The sequence below is a fragment of the Tiliqua scincoides genome, chromosome 8, assembly GCF_035046505.1.
Source record: "Tiliqua scincoides isolate rTilSci1 chromosome 8, rTilSci1.hap2, whole genome shotgun sequence".
Taxonomy (NCBI): domain Eukaryota; kingdom Metazoa; phylum Chordata; class Lepidosauria; order Squamata; family Scincidae; genus Tiliqua; species Tiliqua scincoides.
The window spans coordinates 32834488-32854051 of NC_089828.1; the positions used below are offsets into that span (position 1 = coordinate 32834488).

At 41.9% G+C, this 19564-nt stretch overlaps 1 protein-coding gene across 1 annotated transcript in view; it reads left to right on the top strand.

The window, feature by feature from the left end:
- Positions 1-19564, top strand: part of MUC16 (mucin 16, cell surface associated) — a gene marked incomplete at its 5' end in the record, with an annotated part of 70528 nt that overhangs the window by 30094 nt on the left and 20870 nt on the right. The window contains 30 exons of the mRNA XM_066635578.1: positions 682-708; positions 851-999; positions 1082-1149; positions 1269-1441; positions 2345-2371; positions 2511-2659; positions 3005-3030; positions 3295-3467; positions 4120-4268; positions 4620-4687; positions 4825-4997; positions 8074-8222; positions 8469-8536; positions 8674-8846; positions 9943-10091; positions 10342-10409; positions 10547-10719; positions 11555-11581; positions 11721-11869; positions 12201-12268; positions 12444-12616; positions 14428-14454; positions 15714-15740; positions 15885-16033; positions 16253-16320; positions 16459-16631; positions 17512-17538; positions 17691-17836; positions 18710-18777; positions 18899-19071. Coding sequence (XP_066491675.1) covers positions 682-708; positions 851-999; positions 1082-1149; positions 1269-1441; positions 2345-2371; positions 2511-2659; positions 3005-3030; positions 3295-3467; positions 4120-4268; positions 4620-4687; positions 4825-4997; positions 8074-8222; positions 8469-8536; positions 8674-8846; positions 9943-10091; positions 10342-10409; positions 10547-10719; positions 11555-11581; positions 11721-11869; positions 12201-12268; positions 12444-12616; positions 14428-14454; positions 15714-15740; positions 15885-16033; positions 16253-16320; positions 16459-16631; positions 17512-17538; positions 17691-17836; positions 18710-18777; positions 18899-19071 — 3237 coding nt within the window. The remainder of the gene's footprint in view (positions 1-681; positions 709-850; positions 1000-1081; positions 1150-1268; positions 1442-2344; positions 2372-2510; positions 2660-3004; positions 3031-3294; positions 3468-4119; positions 4269-4619; positions 4688-4824; positions 4998-8073; positions 8223-8468; positions 8537-8673; positions 8847-9942; positions 10092-10341; positions 10410-10546; positions 10720-11554; positions 11582-11720; positions 11870-12200; positions 12269-12443; positions 12617-14427; positions 14455-15713; positions 15741-15884; positions 16034-16252; positions 16321-16458; positions 16632-17511; positions 17539-17690; positions 17837-18709; positions 18778-18898; positions 19072-19564) is intronic.

Consider the following 19564-nt stretch of genomic DNA (forward strand, 5'->3'; position numbering starts at 1 on the left):
GAAATGTGTTCATTGTAAGAAGATTTCAGGGTTTCTCTGAAAAGCAATGCCTGAGAATTTGGAGGGAAACCAAATTAGTATATATGAGAGAATTGACTGTCTCGAGCAGGGGGAAGGGAATGTTCTGCACATCCCCAGATTAGCATTTCCCAAACTGTGGGTTGCGACCTCATACTCAATGCTCCACCACAAAGCCTTTCTGAGAACTTCTGGAGTCAATTCCTGCGCTTGCCAGGCCTTTGCCCCACTGCATTGGCCTCTACAAGCCCAAGAATGCCTCATGGAAGCAACCAGAAATTCCTTCCAGTTCTGGGTAGTTCCCATGACTTCTGGTCACATCTATGAGGCATTCTGGGGTCTGTGGAGGCCAATGTAGTGGGCTGCGAGCCCAGTATGACTGTGTTGTTGTAACCCACCATGGACAAGATGGATCATGACAGTCAAAGGTTTATGAACCACAACCCAAGATGATTTATATAGATGGACTCTGCATATGTGTGTTGTGTAATAGTAAGGCAATAGGTGGCACAGCCTCTGTGGCAATGTCAACCATATTGGTTAGAACCATAAAGAGATGACGGTGTATGAAATCTGTATCAAAATTCATGTATTTCTCCACCAATTTCTCTGTCAATATTACTGTCTTGCTTATCTCACTAGCAACTATTTTCCTTTCCCTAGGTTATCATGAAGCCCCTCTGGAAACAAGTAAGTGATATATTAAAGATATTAATTTGTCTCCATTACTGAAAACATAGGAGAGAGGACGCTTTGGATAGTATGATAATGGACAGATTATAAGAGAAGAGAAGGTCAATACAATGGTTGTCGTGTTCTCGCTCTGTTCTAGCTGTTCTGCCAACTACAATCCAAACACCAACACCAGCGGTTGAACATTTTACTGTGAATTTCACTGTAACCAACTTGAAATACAAGGAAGAGATGGCAACGCCTGATTCAAAGGCTTTCAATTCTACAGAGAGAAGTCTCATTTCTCTGGTAAGAATGGTTTGAATTACATGTGCTATGTAATGGTGTTCACTGTCGTTTCGCCAGACTGATGGTGTCCTTGTGTTGACAGCTCAGCAGAATTCTCCGCAACAGCAGTATTGGATCAGCATATGTAGGTTGCAAGGTGATGACTCTGAGGTAGGCCTTACACGTGTCCGTAAACATGTCAGCTCTAGCTGTTTCTTGCTCAGAAAAAATGGATTTCTTTCTTTCTCTTTTTCTCCCTCTTCATTTAACGTTCTCCCCTCTCTGGTCAGACCTGTGAATAATGGAGAGGAAACCGGAGTGGACGCTGTCTGCACTTACAGAAATGACTCTGCTACACCTCTCTTTGACCGAGTCAAGGTGTACCACGAAATTGTGAACCAGACAAACAATTTCAGCAACATGGGTCCCTACACTGTGGAAAGATACAGCCTCTATGTTGATGGTAATTGAGTGGTTTCCAAGTATTTGGGCTGGCTATCAAATATGAAATAGGTACATTCTAAGTAGATTTCAAAATTCTTCTCAAAATAACTACCTAAGAATTTGAAGGGAAACCAAATTAGTATTTTTGAGAAAAGTGACTGTCTTAAGGAAGAGTGTGGCAGTGCATATTCTGCACATTCCCAGGTGATGTATATAGATAAACACTGTATGTATGTGTTGTTCATTAGTAATGCAGCTACTAATAATGTAGTAGTAGTAGTAGTAGTAGTAGTAGTAGTAATGCAGCTGCAGTAGTAATGCAGATTTTGGCCAATCAGGCACAGCCCTTTTGTGTGAGCTATAATGTCCATAGTTGTGAGGGTTCTTTATGGACAACTGAATGGCTTTTATTTGAAAATTTCAAGGTAATATAATTCATTTTTCCATTAGGAAGAGTTGTACATTTCTTAAAGAATCTTGTTTGCTGTCTTCAATGGTTAGTTGAAGACAGACTAAAGGAATATATGGACAGGGGTGGCTGGGGTGGGTCTGGGATGGGGACAGGTTCAGTGGCGGCAGCACATGCTAAATGAAAACCCCCTTCTCAGGCCTGATCTGCCTGCACGAATAAACTTGAACTTGCACAAACTGCACCCATTGCAGCTGCTAGTGCTTACCCTGGGGCAAAGTGACAAATGTCCCCTAACCCATAGGAGACCTCCAGCAGCCAAAAATGCCCCATGGGGTGCAGTGTAACCTGCACCAGCACTGCTGCATCGCCACAAGGGAATTTGTACTAGGTGTCAATGCCGAGACTCAGACTAAGTATAATTTCAGTCCTGTGGGGTTTTCTTCTAGTTTTAGCTTGAATCACCACAATCTTTGCTGTTAAACTAAGAAATATCTGTTTTTCCCCCCCTAGGTTATAATGAAACTCCTGCAAAACCAAGTAAGTGTCATTTTTAAATTTTTAATGTCCATGTCCAAAAATACAAAGGACAAAACTTACATGGAACCAACACAAAAAACAGTACTTCAAATTGAGCAGTAGAGCATCAACATGACAGCCATTTTGTATCTTATTCCAGCTGTTCCACCAACTACAACAGCAACCCCAACTCTTGAAGTTGAAGAGTTCACTGTGAATTTCACCGTGACCAACCTCATATTCCAGGAAGAGATGAGAACTCCCCATTCAAAGATTTTCAATTCTACAGAGAGAACGCTCATCACTCTGGTAATGATGGCCCAGTTCTGGTTGGTGTCAAGTGTCTGTAATGCAGTGTTGAATTTAAAAAAATATTATTTTAATTATTAATATTACAATAACCTACTTTTTGTATATGGCACCATCAATGTGCATAGCATATTACCTAGTGTAGTGAGAGAGATTCCTGCTCTGAGGTTCTTACAACCTGCATATTGGCACAAGGAAGAACACAGGGCAGGGGAAGGGAATGTAGGTGGGGCTAACAGGTCAAACGTATTTGATTATTTCAGTTACAAAAACTTTAGTTACAATGGGAGTGAGAGCTAAGTTTTCTGTTGAGTTCATCTTTTGAGTGTTCCTTTTCTTTCTCAGCTTAGCCTCCATATGTTCAGTAATATGTACTTCAGCCTAGCTATAGTGGGGGTTTCTGTTGGGTTCATGTATTCACTATTATGTTTCTTCCACAGCTTGGCAGAAATCTTGTCAAAACCAGTATTGGCCCAGCATATTTGGGATGCCAAGTGACAAATCTGAGGTAGGCCTTCTGGAACTGTGTTAACGTTTCTGCTCTGGCTCATCTTCCATCCAGAGAATGGTGATATTCTTCCCCATCTTCTGTTCAGAACATTCCATATCATATGGAATTCTCTTTCTCTTCCCAGACCTGTGAGAAATGGAGATGAAACTGGAATGGACGCCATCTGCACCTACAGAAAGAATGCCACCACATCCATGTTCAACCGAGTCAAAGTATACCATGAATTAGTTAACATGACAAACACTTTCACCGAGATGGGACCCTACAGCTTGGAAAGATACAGTCTATATGTCAACGGTAACCTGAATATTTTATTCTTGTTGGTTGTTTGTGTTCTGTTCTAACAGTGGTAGTTTGGCTGTTGACCAGTCAGCCCCAAAGCTATTATTAGTACCCTATTGTCAAAAAACAGGAGGATTCTATATGTGGACTTGAATCCCTTCCATATGAAAATATCAAGATAGTATTACGAGTTCTGCTAAGTGAGGCTTATAAGGTCTTGTGAACAATCTGGGATGCATTTATATGACATCTACTATTTATCAGTATGTCTTTGAGTCTTAGTTGAAGGCAGACTAAAAATATTTTAATGAAGAATAGAAATAATTGCAAGAGTGTGCATAGTTTTTGTTGTGAATGTTCATGCTTAATGCCATTCCTGAGGCACATAGGGGTGACCATTGGAATTCTGTTTTTATGTGCTAGCATCAGCTAGAAACATCAGGATCTTTGAATTTGGTCATGATATGCCTCTTGTTATTTTTCCCAGGTTATAATGAAACCCCTACAGAACCATGTAAGTGTCATCTTTACATTGTTAATAAATTTTCATAACAGAAAAACACAAAGGAAACCGCTTATATGGAATGTAACAAAAGAAATTGTACTTCAAAACTTGAACAGTATAACATCAACTTGACAAACCATTTTGTTTCCTATTTTATTGTAGCTATTCCACCAATTTCCACTGTAACCCCAACTCCTGCCGTTGGAGAGTTCACTGTGAATTTCACTGTGACCAACCTCAGATTCCAGGAAGAGATGAGAACTCCCGATTCAAAGATTTTCAGTTCTACAGAGAGAACACTCATCACTCTGGTAACAATGTCCACTTGTGTCAAGTTTCCATGATGCAATGCTGAATTTTTAAGTGTTATAATCCTCGATATTACAATGGTCTCTCTCTCTCTCTTTCTCTCTCTCTCTCTGTCTCTCCCCCCCCCCCCCAACAAACACACATCATATATGTTTTTATATTTAAAAACCTTTTTGCAATCTACATATTGGCACAAGGCAGAGAATAGGGGCAAGGAAAGGCAATGGAGATGGGGTAAACATAGGAACTGTATGCAATTATTTTATTTCAATTACAATTCCTTAATCATTTACAGTGAAAGTGAGGGCTAAGTTTTCTGGGTTCATAAGTTCAACTTTTCTTTTCTTTCTCAGCTTGGCAGAAAACTTGTCAAAACCAGTATTGGCCCAGCATATTTGGGATGCCAAGTGACAAATCTGAGGTAGGCCTTCCAGATCTGTGTTAACATCTCTGCTGTGGTCATCTCCCATCCAGAGGACAATGATTTCTTCTGTCCTTGCCCACCTCTTTGTCCTGATCAGAACATTCCATGGACAGTCTCTCTCTTCCTCTTCCCAGACCTGTGAATAATGGAGATGAAACTGGAATGGATGCAGTCTGCACTTACAGGAAGAACGCCACCACACCTGTGTTCGACCGAGTCAAAGTGTACCATGAGTTAGTTAACATGACTGACAGCTTCACCAAGATGGGACCCTACAGCTTGGAAAGATATAGTCTCTATGTCAATGGTAACGTAAACATTTTTTCTGGTTGATTGGGGGTGTTTGTGGCCGTCCACAGCAGAGCCCTACAAGCCTCACATTGATGAAACTCTTTTCAGGTTGCCCTGGAATCGGTTAGTGGTGATGTACTTCTAGTCTGGCGCAGAGTACCAGCTCTCTGGCTAGTCATCAGCTGGGATGACTGGCAGCTCAGTGCCAGCACCACCCTTTTAAAACAGGCAGGGAATCAAGGGGAGGGGGCAGGGAAAGAGGCAAAAGAGTGGAGCATGGAGAAGGTGCAGGATGCAAGAGTTTCATCAATGTGAGGCTTGCAGGGCTCTGCTGTGGATGGCCACAAACATGAATGAGAAGAGTACTGGGAGTAAGGGAAATGGTAATGGAGTGAGGGAGTAATGGGAGTAAGGGAAATGTGTCATGAGGTGACGAGCAGTGGAAGAGATAGAGGGAACAGGAAGGTAGGTTAAGAGGAAGGCAGGAAGGGCATTAAGATGTTCTTCAAGGGGGGAGTGTCTTTCTTTCAAGAAGGAAACCCCGAAGCAGGGCAAGAAAGGAGAAATCGGGGGAGAAGCAAGAGTGGTTGACACCATTTGGAGTGAGGGAAAACGTCTCGCTCACCCACAAGCTCTGAGAAGACTTTGCCTGCGAGGAGAAGAGGCTCTGAGCTCCCAGTCAAGGGAGAAGGACAAGCCCTTTTATCAGGGCTCACTCCCTACTGTCAGGGTCACCTGCATCTGAGAACCTGGCTAATCAGCTGATCCATCAGGCTACCAGTTCCCTCAGGTGGTTGGGGAATTTTGGATCAATTAGCTTAAGGACTGTTGGATCAAGCCAGAGAAGGGTACTATGGGTTTACAATCCTTAGAGCCCTAGCTTGCAGAAATAGAGGGTTCATTATACAGAACTGAGTGCCTTCCATTTGAAGTGTTCCAGATATAGTCATGCCTTCCATACTACTTCATTTAGTAGTGATTTATTGCAATAGTCTTAGTCCTAGCATGATTGACAGTCATGCTAACCATTAGGAACAGTGCTTTCTGGGCCAATCAAGACCTATTCCTTACCTATTAGACTGGCAGTGTCTCCAGTTGTGCAGTTTCACATGACACTCAACTTTCAGGGAAAGTATCCTCCCACACCATTCAAGCCATTACTGTACTATGTTCAGTTTTTCTGTTAAGTAGAGCTTATAAGGTCTTTGAAATAAACTTGCAACCCCATCCTACCTAATTCCCTCAGCGCTGATGCAACTGTGTTCTGCTGTCTTAAATTATTTTGCTTGCCAGCCCACTCCTGGATAGTACTGGGCCACTGGTGTGATTTTATATGACATCTGATTTTATGTAGTTATCAATATGTCTTGCTTGCTGCCTTTAAGAAGGAGGAATAATATCTTAATGAAGAATGAAAGTAATTACAAGAATTATCCTGGTTTTCAGTTGTGAATGGCCAAACTAGATGCTAATCCTGAGACACAAACCTAGGATCATTGGAACCCTGCATTTTTTTTACTAGTTTCAGCTAGTAGAATCTTCACAGTTACACCATGAAATATATCTTTTGTTTTCCTAGGTTATAATGAAACCCCAGCAGTAGCAAGTAAGTGTCATCTAAGCATTCTTCACATTTGTTTATGGCTGCTTCTACTATGTGCTGTTCCATTTTTTTATGCTAGTCTTATCTTGCCATGTATTAGGGCCCAATCCTACTCAACTTTCCAGTGCCGATGCAGGCATGCATCCTGAGGTGGGGGGGGGGCAGTCACAGAGGCCTCCTCAAGCTAAGGGAATATTTGTTTGCTTACCTCAGGGTTGCACTGTGGCTGGAAAGCTAGAAATGATTGAGTCCTTAGGGTGCAATCCTAACTGTGCCATGGGCTGATGCTATCCCTTTTGCTGGCCCAGGAGTGTTGCAAAAGTGCCGTCAACCACTTTTGTGCCACTCTAGGGGAAGATAGGCTAGCGCAGAGATGTACGTTGGCCTTACCGCACCAACACAAGCTCCAGGGACGGCTGAGCTCGATCAGCGCAAGGGTCTGGGAGGGCATGGGGAGGGCGGGGAGGTGGCAGGAGGGAGGCGTTTCGGGATGGGGAGGACGGACAGCGGGCGTTCCTGGGGGGTGGGGAGCGGGGGACGGGCCAGGATCCAGCAGTTATGATGGATCCTAACCCTGTTCCTGGACAGCCCAGGGCAGTCCCTCCTGAGGTGGCGCAGATCCGAGTAGCCTCATTGGGATTGTAGTGGCTCTCCCCACATGAAGGAGAAAAGTTTCCCCTTGCTGCTGACTGAGCCTTTCGCTGCCTGAAACTTTCACTGGATACAGTGCAGGCCTGCCTGTTCCAGCATGTTAGGATTCGGCTGTTAATGATTTATGCTACTGTCTGGGTTTTTTGGTGTTTTGGGGGGTTTTTTTGGGGGGGGGGTTTATCTGGGGTTTTTTTGGGGGGGTATAGTGGATTATCTTGGCTATAAAAAAAGCATTTTTTGTATATTGTAGACTCACAGCCCAATCCTGAGCTGCCCCCCGCCTCTCCGCCCCGCCTCTCCGTCATGCCTCCGCCTCGCCCTCTCTCCACCCCCTGCCTGCCTCCCCCTCCCTTGAACGCCTCCTCCCTGCCCCCTCCCCACCCCCACTTACCGTGCCGCGGCTCGGCAGTCCATGAGACCACCATACTAGCCCAGCGCTAGCCCAGGCAGTAACCCGACAGTGAGGCTCGCAAACATGCCTTACAGCACATTTGCAACAGTGCGCGGCAGCACAAAGCCACAGTGCCAAGCCAAGGATTGCACTCACAATTGTCTACAAAATTGTCTATTTTGTCAAAATGCATGTTTTTGTCTATTGTCTTATTTTGTATCTGTTTCTTTTATTGTTGCAAAGTTTTAATTCTGGTTTCTAGTATTTATATTTCTTGTATTTTTAAAATATTTTTAGCCACCTTCAGTACCATGGGCAAAATGTAAGATAGAAATATTTTAAATAAATGTATAAATTATGGGGAAACAAAACAAAAGGAGTTGTATTTAAAGAGTTAAAAAATAGATTATCAATGTGACAACCATTTTGTTTTCCATTTTATTCCAGCTGTTCCACCAACTACCACTGCAACCCCAAGTCTTGCCATTGGACACTTCACAGTGAATTTCACTGTGACCAACCTCAGATTCCAGGAAGAGATGAGAACTCCCTATTCAAAGATTTTCAATTCTACAGAGAAAACACTCACCACTCTGGTAACGATGGCCCTTTCCCAGTTTGTTTCAATAGTCACTGATTAAATGTCAATTCATAATAATGATAGTAATAATAATAGTAATTCTGTCTAGATATTGACACAAAGCAGAAAACAGGAAGGAAGGGGTTGGAGAAAGCTTGAGAGCTATACGTGATTATGTTCAGTAATATGTACTTCAGCCTAGCTATAGTGGGGGAGTGTTTCCTGTTGGGTTCATGTATTCAGTATTATGTTTCTTCCACAGCTTGGCAGAAACCTTGTCAAAAGCAGTATTGGCCCAGAGTATTTGGGATGCCAAGTGACAAATCTGAGGTAGGCCTTTCAGAACTATGTTAACATTTCTGCCCTGATCATCCAACCTGTGGAGGACAATGATATCCTCCACTCTCGCCCATCTCTTTTCATGTACAGAGCATTCCATGGAATATTGTCTTTCCTTTTCTACCCAGACCTATGAGTAACGGAGATGAAACTGGAATGGATGCCATCTGCACTTACAGGAAGAATTCAACCACACCTGTGTTCGACCGTGTCAAAGTGTACCATGAGTTAGTTAACATGACAAACAACTTCACCATGATGGGACCCTACAACTTGGAAAGATACAGTCTCTATGTCAACGGTAACCTAGTCTTTTTATACTAGTTGGTTGTGTGCATTCTGTGTAGAGAGTGGAAATTTCACTGTTGGCCAATTACACCAAGGTTATCATTAAAGCCAAAACTTCAAGAGATATGAGTGTTTGTTATGTAGAACTGAATTCCTTTCATTTGAAACTTTCCAGATGTTCTGATTAATTGTTCTGTGAAATGGAGCTTATATGGTCCTTGAGGAGACCTCCCGACTGCCCCCCAGCTGGATGTAGCATGCAATCTACTGCTGTGGCTACATAATAAGGGAGATTTACATAGGATTGGACTATAAAGACATGTTAATGAAAAATAAAATTAATAGGAAGAATTGTACATTATAGGTTGAGCCTACTTATCTGCGGATTTTCCATCTGTGGATGTGGCTCAACGTGGATCCTCCCGACCCCCGTTGAACCACATTCGGCCCAACCTGAAGCCTCCAGATGGGACTGGACCTGTGCTCCATTTGCCTCTGGAGGCTCTTCTGTGCACAGCCTCCACGGGCCTCAGAAAGCCTCTGAAGGACCTAGAAGACACTTTCGAAAAACCAGAAGTGTCCTTCTAGGACCTCCGGATGCCACTCTGCGGCCTGTTGAGACTGCATGCAGCCTCCACAGGCCTCAGAACAGCTCCAGACATGACCGGAGCATGGCTTCAGTTATGTTCCAAGCTCAGTGGACCCTGAAATTTGCATGACTTGGTTTCACACAAAATTTGGTATTCATGAGAGTTCCAGGAACGGAATCCTCATGAATAGCGAGGGTCCGCCTGTATTTTCATTGTTCATACTTGACATTCCTGCACCACAAATCGATCGTTGAAACTCTGTATTTTTATCTGCTAGTTTCAGCTAGGAAGACCAGGATCTTTGCTTTTTCACCAAGAAATACCTTTCTCTTTTTTCCTAGGGTATAATGAAACCCCAGCAGAACCAAGTAAGTGTCATCCTAAAATTGTTAATTAGTGTCCATCACAGAAAAACATAGAGCAAAAGAGATATATGGAACCAAACCAAAGAAATCGTACTTCAAAAAGTGAACAGTGAAGCATCAATACAACAGCCATTTTGTTTTCCTTTTTTTTTAGCTGTTCTGCCAACTACAACTGCCACCCCAACCCTTCCCATTGAAGAGTTCACTGTGAATTTCACTGTGACCAACCTCAGATTCCAAGAAGAGATGAGAACTTCCCATTCAAAGATTTTCAATTCTACAGAGAAAACACTCACTATTCTGGTAATGAAGGCCCTTTCCCAGTTTGTGTCAATAGTCACTTATTAAATTTCAATTAATAATAATGATAGAAATAATAGTAATTCTGTCTAGATATTGACACAAAGCAGAAAGCCAGAAGGAAGGGGAAAGGGAATGGAGGTAGAAGTGAACTTGAGAAGTCCATGTGATTTTTTTTCTAGTAACATGGAAGTTACAGTAAGGGCGTGTCTTCTGTTGGGTTCATATATTCAGTGTTACATTTCTTTCTCAGCTTGGCAGAAATCTTATCAAAAGCAGTATTGGCCCAGAGTATTTGGGATGCCAAGTGACAAAACTGAGGTAGGCCTTTCAGAACTATGTTAACATTTTTGCTCTGGTCACCCCCATGTAGAGGACAATGATGTCTTCTACTCTCGCCTATCACTTTGTCATGTTCAGAGCATTCCATGGAATATTCTCTCTCCTTCTCTTCCCAGACCTGTGAGTAATGGAGATGAAACTGGAATGGATGCCATCTGCGCTTACAGGAAGAATTCAGCCACACCTGTGTTCGACCGTATCAAAGTATACCATGAGTTAGTTAACATGACAAACAACTTCACCAAGATGGGACCCTACAACTTGGAAAGATACAGTCTCTATGTCAATGGTAACCTAATCTTTTTATACTAATTGGTTGTGTGCATTCTGTTTAGCAGTGGAAACTTCGCTGTTGGCCAGTTATACCAAGGGTTATCAGTAGAGCCAAATCTCCAAGTGATATCAGGGTTCATTATTTGAAGCTGTCTAGATCAGGGATGTCACTCATTTAATACAGAGGGCTGAATAGCATTCATGATGTCTGCTGAGGTCCAGAAGTGATGTCATTAAGCAGGAAGTGATGTCATTATGTAGGTAATGACAAAAATAAGCACTTTTTCATACTTAACAACTTATTAGCTGCAAATGACAGAAGATAAAATATGCAAATCTTGATCATATTTTCAATATATGAGAAAACCAGATTATTATGTGGGCTGCCCTTTCAAGAATGACACCTCAGTACTGCTCAGCAGCTGAGAGCAGATGATGGTGGTGCTAAGAGAGCCCCAAGCCTGGATAAAGAGCTTTCAAGGACTGCATCCAGCCTGCAGGCTTTATGTTTGATACCCCTGATCTAGATTAATTCTTCTGCTAAGTGGAGCTTAAAAGGTTACTGCGGAGACTTTTGGTCCCCCCCCCCACACACACACACACACTAGATGCAGTGTGCACTGGTGTGGCTACTTCGTCAGGAAATTTGAATAGGATTGGACTATAAAGATATGTCAATGAAGAATAAAAATAATAGGAAGAATTGTGCATAATTTACAGTCCATACTCGATGACATTCTTGTGGCACAAACCAAGGATCATTGGAATCCTGTGTTTTTATCTGCTAGTTTCAGCTAGGAAGACCAAAATCTTTGCTTTTTCACCATGAAATGTCTTTTTCTTTTTCCTAGGTTATAATGAAACCCCAGCGGAACCAAGTAAGTGTCATCTTAAAATTGTTATTGAGTGTCCTTCACAGAAAAACATTATATGGAACCAAACAAAAGAAGTCATACTTCAAAAAATGAACAGTGAAGCATCAATATGGCAGCCATTTTGCTTTCCATTTTCTTCCAGCTGTTTCACCAACTACAACTGCAACCCCAACTCTTGAAGTTGAAGAGTTCACTGTGAATTTCACTGTGACCAACCTCAGATTCCAGGAAGAGATGAGAACTCCCCATTCAAAGATTTTCAATTCCACAGAGAGAACGCTCACCACTCTGGTAACAATGACCTCATTCCAGTTGGTATCAATTGTCTCTGATGAAATGTTGAATGTTAATAATAATTATATTTATTAATATTATAATTATGTATATAGAACGCCATCAGTGTGCATGGCACTTTACCTAGAGATAGAAGAGAGCTGCTTCTTCTGAGGTTTTTACAATATGGATATTGACATAAGGCAGACAATGGAGATGGAGGTGGAGAAAACAGGGGAATTATATGTGCTTGTTTTAGTTTCACATACATAATCCTAGTTATGGTGAGGGTTTTGGTGTTATGGTGTTTTTGGTCACGTTCATATATTCAGTGTTCATTCTTTCTCAGCTTGGCAGAAAACTTGTCAAAACCAGTATTGGCCCAGTATATTTGGGATGCCAAGTGACAGATCTGAGGTACGTCTTCCAGAACTATGTTAACATTTCTGTTCTGGTCATCTCCCCATGTGGAGGACAGTGATGTCCTCTGCCCTGCCCACCTTTTTGACATGTCCAGAGTGTTCCATTTAATACTCTCTCTCTCTCTCTCTCTCTCTCTCTCTCTCTCTCTCTCTCTTGCTTTCTCTCCCAGATCTGTAAGAAATGGAGATGAAACTGGAATGGATGCCATCTGCAGTTACAGAAAGAACTCCACCACTCCCATGTTCAACCGAGTCAGAGTGTACCATGAGTTAGTTAACATGACAAAGAACTTCACCAAGATGGAACCCTACAGTTTGGAACAATACAGTCTCTATGTCAATGGTAATCTAAACATTTTACACTAGTCAGCTGTAAGTGTCATATGTAGCTTGTCTGTTGGCCAGTGAGCCTCAATACTACCATTAGAGCTATAAGAGATCTCTTTATGTGGACCTTCCATTTGAGGATTTCCAGAGAGTATGAGTTTTACTTCTAATGAGTTTGTAAGGTGTTTTTAAAAACCCTGGTATAACTTTATATGACTTTATATGACCTGGTATAACCCTGGTATAACTATATTTTTATGTATTTATCAGTATGTTTTGCTTGTTGTCTTTGTTACTTAGCTGTAGATGACTCAAATAAGTTAAAATACCGTAGATACTATAGATACTCGCCTATAGTACTTAAAATTTTTGCCAAGTAATCAAGCTCCAATTATCACTTTGCCTTATCTCCGGGTCAATCAGAGGGCAGAGCTTTTCAACTCTGAAAAGTTTCTAATGCAGAGATTAGTTTCTATAGTAACTTCACAGGGAAATTCCAGCCAAAGTTAACCTTTTATTCTCCTCTGTTCCATTTTGCAAATGCTGTTGCAGCCTGGTTCTGTTTAGCAGAGATGTTTTTTTCAACACCAGGATGGGATCCTCCTTTCCATTTGAAGCAAAGTCCCAGGCTACAATTCAATTCACCATTACTTAAGAATAACACCCATGGAAAGCAGTGGGTCTACTTCTGAGCTAAAAGGGTTGCAAATATATGCAGCTGCTCTGCTGTGAATTGAATTGCACACTCTCAGTTATGTGTTATGGGTTGTATGTTGTATGTAGAGCTTCTGGCTTAACACACCAGACACCTTAAAGGTGGATTTGATTCATGGATCTCCTGCAGTGGTTCCCAAACTTTTTCACTTGCATATCCCTTGGCAGCCCATTTCCATAAATTGTACCCTTCATATTAGCAAAATGTTTGTAATTAATAATACAAGCCCTCATCTCTATATGAAAGCCCAGACTTCATGTATTCATCACAGTGTTTTCTCTTTTTATCTGTTTGAAGAACAGAAGACTCTGCCTTTGCACTGTTTTGCACCAGAAGTGTGCTGAGAAATTCTGGGTGATTGATTACTTTCCATATTATGTTTCAACTTTTTTACTGTGCTGGTTTTCAATCACTGGTTCATAGATGAATTGATGACCAAAAACTAGCTATTGGTGGGGCTTTCACAGCCAACTCACTTCCTTCCTGCCTTGCTGGCCCTGCAAAGCATTCTGGAGCACGACTTGCCTTTTTCTGCCATTATGCCATTCTTTTTCAAGTACCCCTAAAGGTCCTGTTGAGTGTCCCTGGGAGTACATGAATCCCAGGTTGGGAACCACTGTTCTACTGGTATGTTGTTTACAGTGCATGGATAGTGTTTACAAAAAGGTGGTGAAGACCAGAATTTAAAAAGAATAAAAATGTATCTTATGATCTTTTACTATGTTTTTAACAAATTAGAAACTGTACAGTTCTTAGTTAACAATTAGTGGTAAGTTATTTTTCAGGATCTGGCCTTGGGTAAAATCAGTCAGAACTATACAGACACCCCCCTAAGTTTAACCCCTGACTTGTCCAAGGGTCATAGAATATTCCATGATTTTTTTTACTCAAAACCTGCCCTCAGCTTATCTGTGAGATTGACTTATAGGCGAGTGTCTTTGGTAATTGTGCATGGGTTTTTTGGGGAAGTGGGTGAATGACTACACTAGATGTCATTTCTGGAATACCAAGCTGGAATAATTGGAATCCTGTTTTTTCATCTACTAGTTTCAGCTAGGAACACCAGGTTTGTTGCTGTTTCACCAAGAAATATCTTTTATGTTTCTTCTCAGGTTACAATGAAATGCCTGCAGAACCAAGTAAGTGTCATCTTTAAATTGTTAATGAGTGTCCATAATAGAAAAACACACAAAAAACCCACTTATATGAAATTAACACAAGAAATACTTCAGAATTGAATTCTGGAGCATCAACATCATAACCATTTCATTTTCTATTTTATTCCAGCTGTTTCACCAACTACAACAGCAGCCCCAATCCTTGGAGATTTCACTCTGAATTTCACTGTGACCAACCTCAAATTCCAGGAAGACATGAGGACTCGCCATTCAAAGATTTTCAATTCTACAGAGAGAACATTTACCACTCTGGTAACTATCACCCCATTCCAGTTCATATCAATTTTCTGTGATGAAACATAAAATCTGAGTAAAAGTTCATATAATTATTCATCTTAAATTATATGCGCACAATCAATGTGCATATATGAACATTGTGCATATTTGCGCATACATGGCACTTTACATAGAGCAAAAAGACAGGTATCTTCTCCAAGGTTCTCAGAATCTACACTTTGACACAGACAAAGTGACACAGACACTGTCAGACAAACAGCAGTGGGGGGGGGGGAAGAAGGAAGCAGGGTAAACAGGTGAAGTGTGTGTGCTCATTTCACTTCCACATATCTACCCCTTATTACAATGAAGGCAAATTTTCTGTTGCGTTTATATGCTGAGTGTTTCTTTTCTTTCTCAGCTTGGCAGAAATCTTGTCAAAACCAGTATTGGCCCAGCGTATTTGGGATGCCAAGTGACAGATCTGAGGTAGGTCTTCCAAATTTCTGCTGTTGTTATCTCCCAAGCAGAGGGTGGTGATGCTCTTGCCTACCTTTTTGTCTTGGCCAGAACATTCCACTGAACATTGTCTCTTCTTTCCCAGACCTATGGAAAAGGTCTGCTCTGGTCATCTCCTCCCCCCCCCCTTTTCAGGCCTATTCTGAACATTCCATGGAACATTCTCTTTCCTTCTCTTCCCAGACCTGTGAGAAATGGAGATGAAACTGGAATGGACTGGGTTTGCACTTACAGGAAGAATGCCACCACACCTGTGTTCGAACGAGTCAAAGTGTATCATGAGTTAGTTAATTTGACAAACAGATTTAGCAGCATGGGACCCTACCACTTTGAAAGATACAGTCTCTATGTCAACGGTAACTTGAACATTTTATTCTCATTGGTTGTGTGTGTTCTGTACCAACAGTAGTAATTTGCTTGTTTCAGCTAGAAACACCAGGTTCTTTCATGTTTCAGCATATAAAACACCTCTTTTGTTTTCCTAGGTTATAATGAAACTCCTGCAGAAGCAAGTAAGTGTCATCTTTAAATTCTTATTGAATGACCATCACAGAAAAATGCAAAGGAAAGCAATTACATGGAACCAAACAAAAGATGTCATACTTGAATTCTGGAGCATCAGTGTGATGGTGATTTTGCTTTCTATTTTGTTTCAGCTGTTCCACCAACCACAACTGCCACCCCAACCCTTTCCACTGAAGATTTCACTGTTAATTTCACTATGACCAACCTCAGATTCCAAGAAGACATGAGGACTCCCCATTCAAAGATTTTCAATTCTACAGAGAGAATACTCGCCACTCTGGTAATGATGTGCCTGGCACTTTACTGTAAAAAGAGAGGTGCTTGCTCCAAAGTTCTAGCAATCTAGATATTGATTCAAGTTTGTGGTGGAAGGGGGAGGCAATGGGGACTGAGTATATCGTCAAAGTGCGTGTGCCTGTTTCATTTCATCATAGATAAGTACAGTGCGGGCAAGTTATCTGTTGGGATTTATATATTCAATATTTCTTTTCTTCCACAGCTTCACAGAAATCTTATCAAAAGCAGTATTGGCCCAGCATATTTGGGGTGCCAAGTGACAGATCTGAGGTAGGCCTTCCAGAACTGTGTTAAAATTTCTGCTCTGTTCATCTCCCATCCAGAGGATGGTGACATTCTCTGATCCTGCCCATCTCTTTGTCCTGGTGAGAACATTCCACTGAACATTCTCTCTCTTTCTCTTTCCAGACCTGTGAATAATGGAGATGAAACCGGAATGGATGCCGTCTGCACTTACAGGAAAAATGCCACCACACCTGCGTTCGATCGAGTCAAAGTGTACCATGAGTTAGTTAACATGACAAACAACTTCACCAGGATGGGACTCTACACCTTGGCAAGATACAGTCTCTATGTCAATGGTAACTGATACATATTATACTAATTGGTTTTGTGTGTTGTGTATTAATGGTGGTAATTTGTCTGCTGGCTAATCAGAATGAGCACTATCATTAGAGTAATAAATTCAAGATAATGAGGCTTCTTTATGTACACCGGGATGCTTTCCATCTGAAGACATTCAGATAGTATACTAAATTGTTCTTCTAAGTGGATTGTATAAGGTCTTATAAACAGTGTCAATGGAGGCAATATATGTAATGTGTTTATCGCTATGTCTTGTTTGATTACTTTGAATCTTAGTTGGTGCTGGACTAATGATATGTATCAGTGGATTCAGTTATCTGTGGATCAGACCCTGGCCTCCCCCCACATGCACAGGTGCACAACCCCGCACTCTCCTCCAGAGGTAGTCTGAACTCAGCACAGGTTGGAGACATCCATCCCCAGCCTCTGCTGGACTCTACAATAGAAAAACAAATGCAGCTTCTGGTTTTTAATGCCTTACAATGCATGAAAAACTTCATTTCTGGATTTGCTGTGAAACCGGAAATTGCGTTTTTTTTCTAATTGTGGAACTCAATCTCAACCCAACAGAGGCCTCTGCTGAGCTCAGAAGCTTCTGGAGGGGGGGCAGCCCTCAGACCGCAGGGACGGGCATTCACCCATACCTTTGGTTTCAGCTATCTGTGGGGGGTTCTGGAACAGAACCCCCCACGGATAAGGGGGCACCCCTGTAATTACAGTAGAAGAATTGTGCATGATTTTTTTATTGTGAATGCCCATGCTCAATGACATTTCTGAGGCACAAAGCTACAATCATTGGAACCCTGTGTTTTTATCTGCTAGTGTCAGCTAATATCTTTACTGTTTCACTATGAAATGTCTCTTTTCTTTTCATAGGTTATAATGAAACCCCTGCAGAAGCAAGTAAGTGTCACCTTTAAGTTGTTAACGAATATCCATGTCAGCAAAGCACAAAAGAAAGCAGTTATATGGAATCAGACAAAAGAAGTCATACTTCAAAAATTGAACAGTTGAGCATCAATATGAAGGCCCTTTTTGTTTCCATTTTGTTCCAGCTGTTCCACCAACAACAGCAACCCCTACTCTTGCCATTAAAGATTTCACTGTGAATTTCACTGTGACCAACCTCAGATTCCAGGAAGATATGAGGACTCCCCATTCAAAGATTTTCAATTCCACAGAGAGAACGCTCACCGCTCTGGTAACAATGACTTCTTTCCAGTTGGTGTCAACTGTCTGTGATGAAATTTTGAATGTTAACAATAATTATAATTACTCATATTATAATTATTTGTTATGTGTATGGAGTGTCTTCAATGTGCATGGCACTTTACCTATAGTGAAAAGAGAGTTGGCTGCTCCTATGTTCATACAATCTACATATTGACAGAAGACAGACAGTGGAAGTAATGGAATGCAGAGGAATCAGGGTAAACAGGAAGTGTGTGTGCTTGTTTTGGTTCCATGTACTGGGCAGCTGAATCCTACCTAACTCCCCACACAGCAATGTAGCCGCTCCAACGGAGCACGTGCTGCTTCCTATGAGGTAGTTCCAAGCAACGATGGCCTTCTTGAAGTAATGGAACATTTGTCCCTTACCCAGGGTATGCCCTCACTCCTGGAATGGGTCTACTCACACCTTTACCAGCTATATAGCTGATGCAAGGCCTTATGGACCTGAAAAAGCAGATCAAGGCCAGAAAGGGGATAGAATATTGACAGCACTGCTGCCACCAATACTGCCCACCTTCCCAGCCTCAATCTGTCCTCCTCCACAGCCCCATCTCTGCCCAATTCTGCCTCCTCCCTGCCCCATTCTGCTCACCACCATCCCCCCTCCTGCTCCTCCATGCTGACTTTCTTGTCTCTGGGGCAACTTTTCCTGTCACTGGTGCCCAGACCCAACTGCTCTATGTTTGCTGCAGCTATCAGGCCACAATGAGTGGCATGTGTTGGATTTTGCAATAGCCACAAAGGAATTTAGGGCCCTTTTATGATTGGGCTTTAAGCTTAGTTACAGTAAGAGCAAGTTTTGTGTTGGATTCAAATGTTGAGTGTTTCTTTTCTTTCTCAGCTTGGCAGAAATCTTGTCAAAACCAGTATTGGCCAAGCATATTTGGGATGCCAAGTGACAGATCTGAGGTAGGTTTTCCAAATTTCGCTGTGGTCATCTCCCATCCAGAGGGTGGTGATGTCCTATGCTCTTGCCCACCTCTTTGTCTTCGTCAGAACATTGCACTGAACATTGTCTCTTCTTTCCCAGACCTGTGAAAAATGGAGATGAAACTGGAATGGATGCCGTCTGCACTTACAGGAAGAACTCCACCACACCTGTGTTCGACCGAGTCAAAGTGTACCATGAGTTAGTTAATGTGACAAACCGCTTCACCAGGATGGGTCCATACAACTTGAAAAGATACAGTCTTTATGTCAACGGTAACTTAAACATTTTATACTTATCGGTTGTGTGTGTTGTGTACTAATGATGGTTACTTGGCTATTGGCCAGGTAGGTCAAGTACTGTCATTAGAGCCATAACTTCAACAGATGTGAGGATTCTGTGTGTAAACCTCAATGCATTCCATTTGAAGATTTCCAGATAATCTGAGCAGTTGTTCTGCTAAGTGAAGGTTTTAAGGTCCTGTACACAGTATGTATTTGTCAGTATTGTCTGGCTTGTTGTCCTTGTGAGTTAGTTGAAGGTGATTAAGGGCCCAATCCTACCCAACTTCCAATGCTGATGCAGCCATACCAATGGGGCGTGCACTGCATCCTGCAGTGGAGGGGGCGCAATCATGGAGGCCTCCCCAAGGTCAGGGTATGTTTGTTCCCTTATCCTGTGGTTGCATTGCAGCTGCATTGGTGCTGAAAAGTTGGAAAGGATTGGGCCCCAAAGAGATGCTAACATAATTGTAATGGTTTTTTGTTG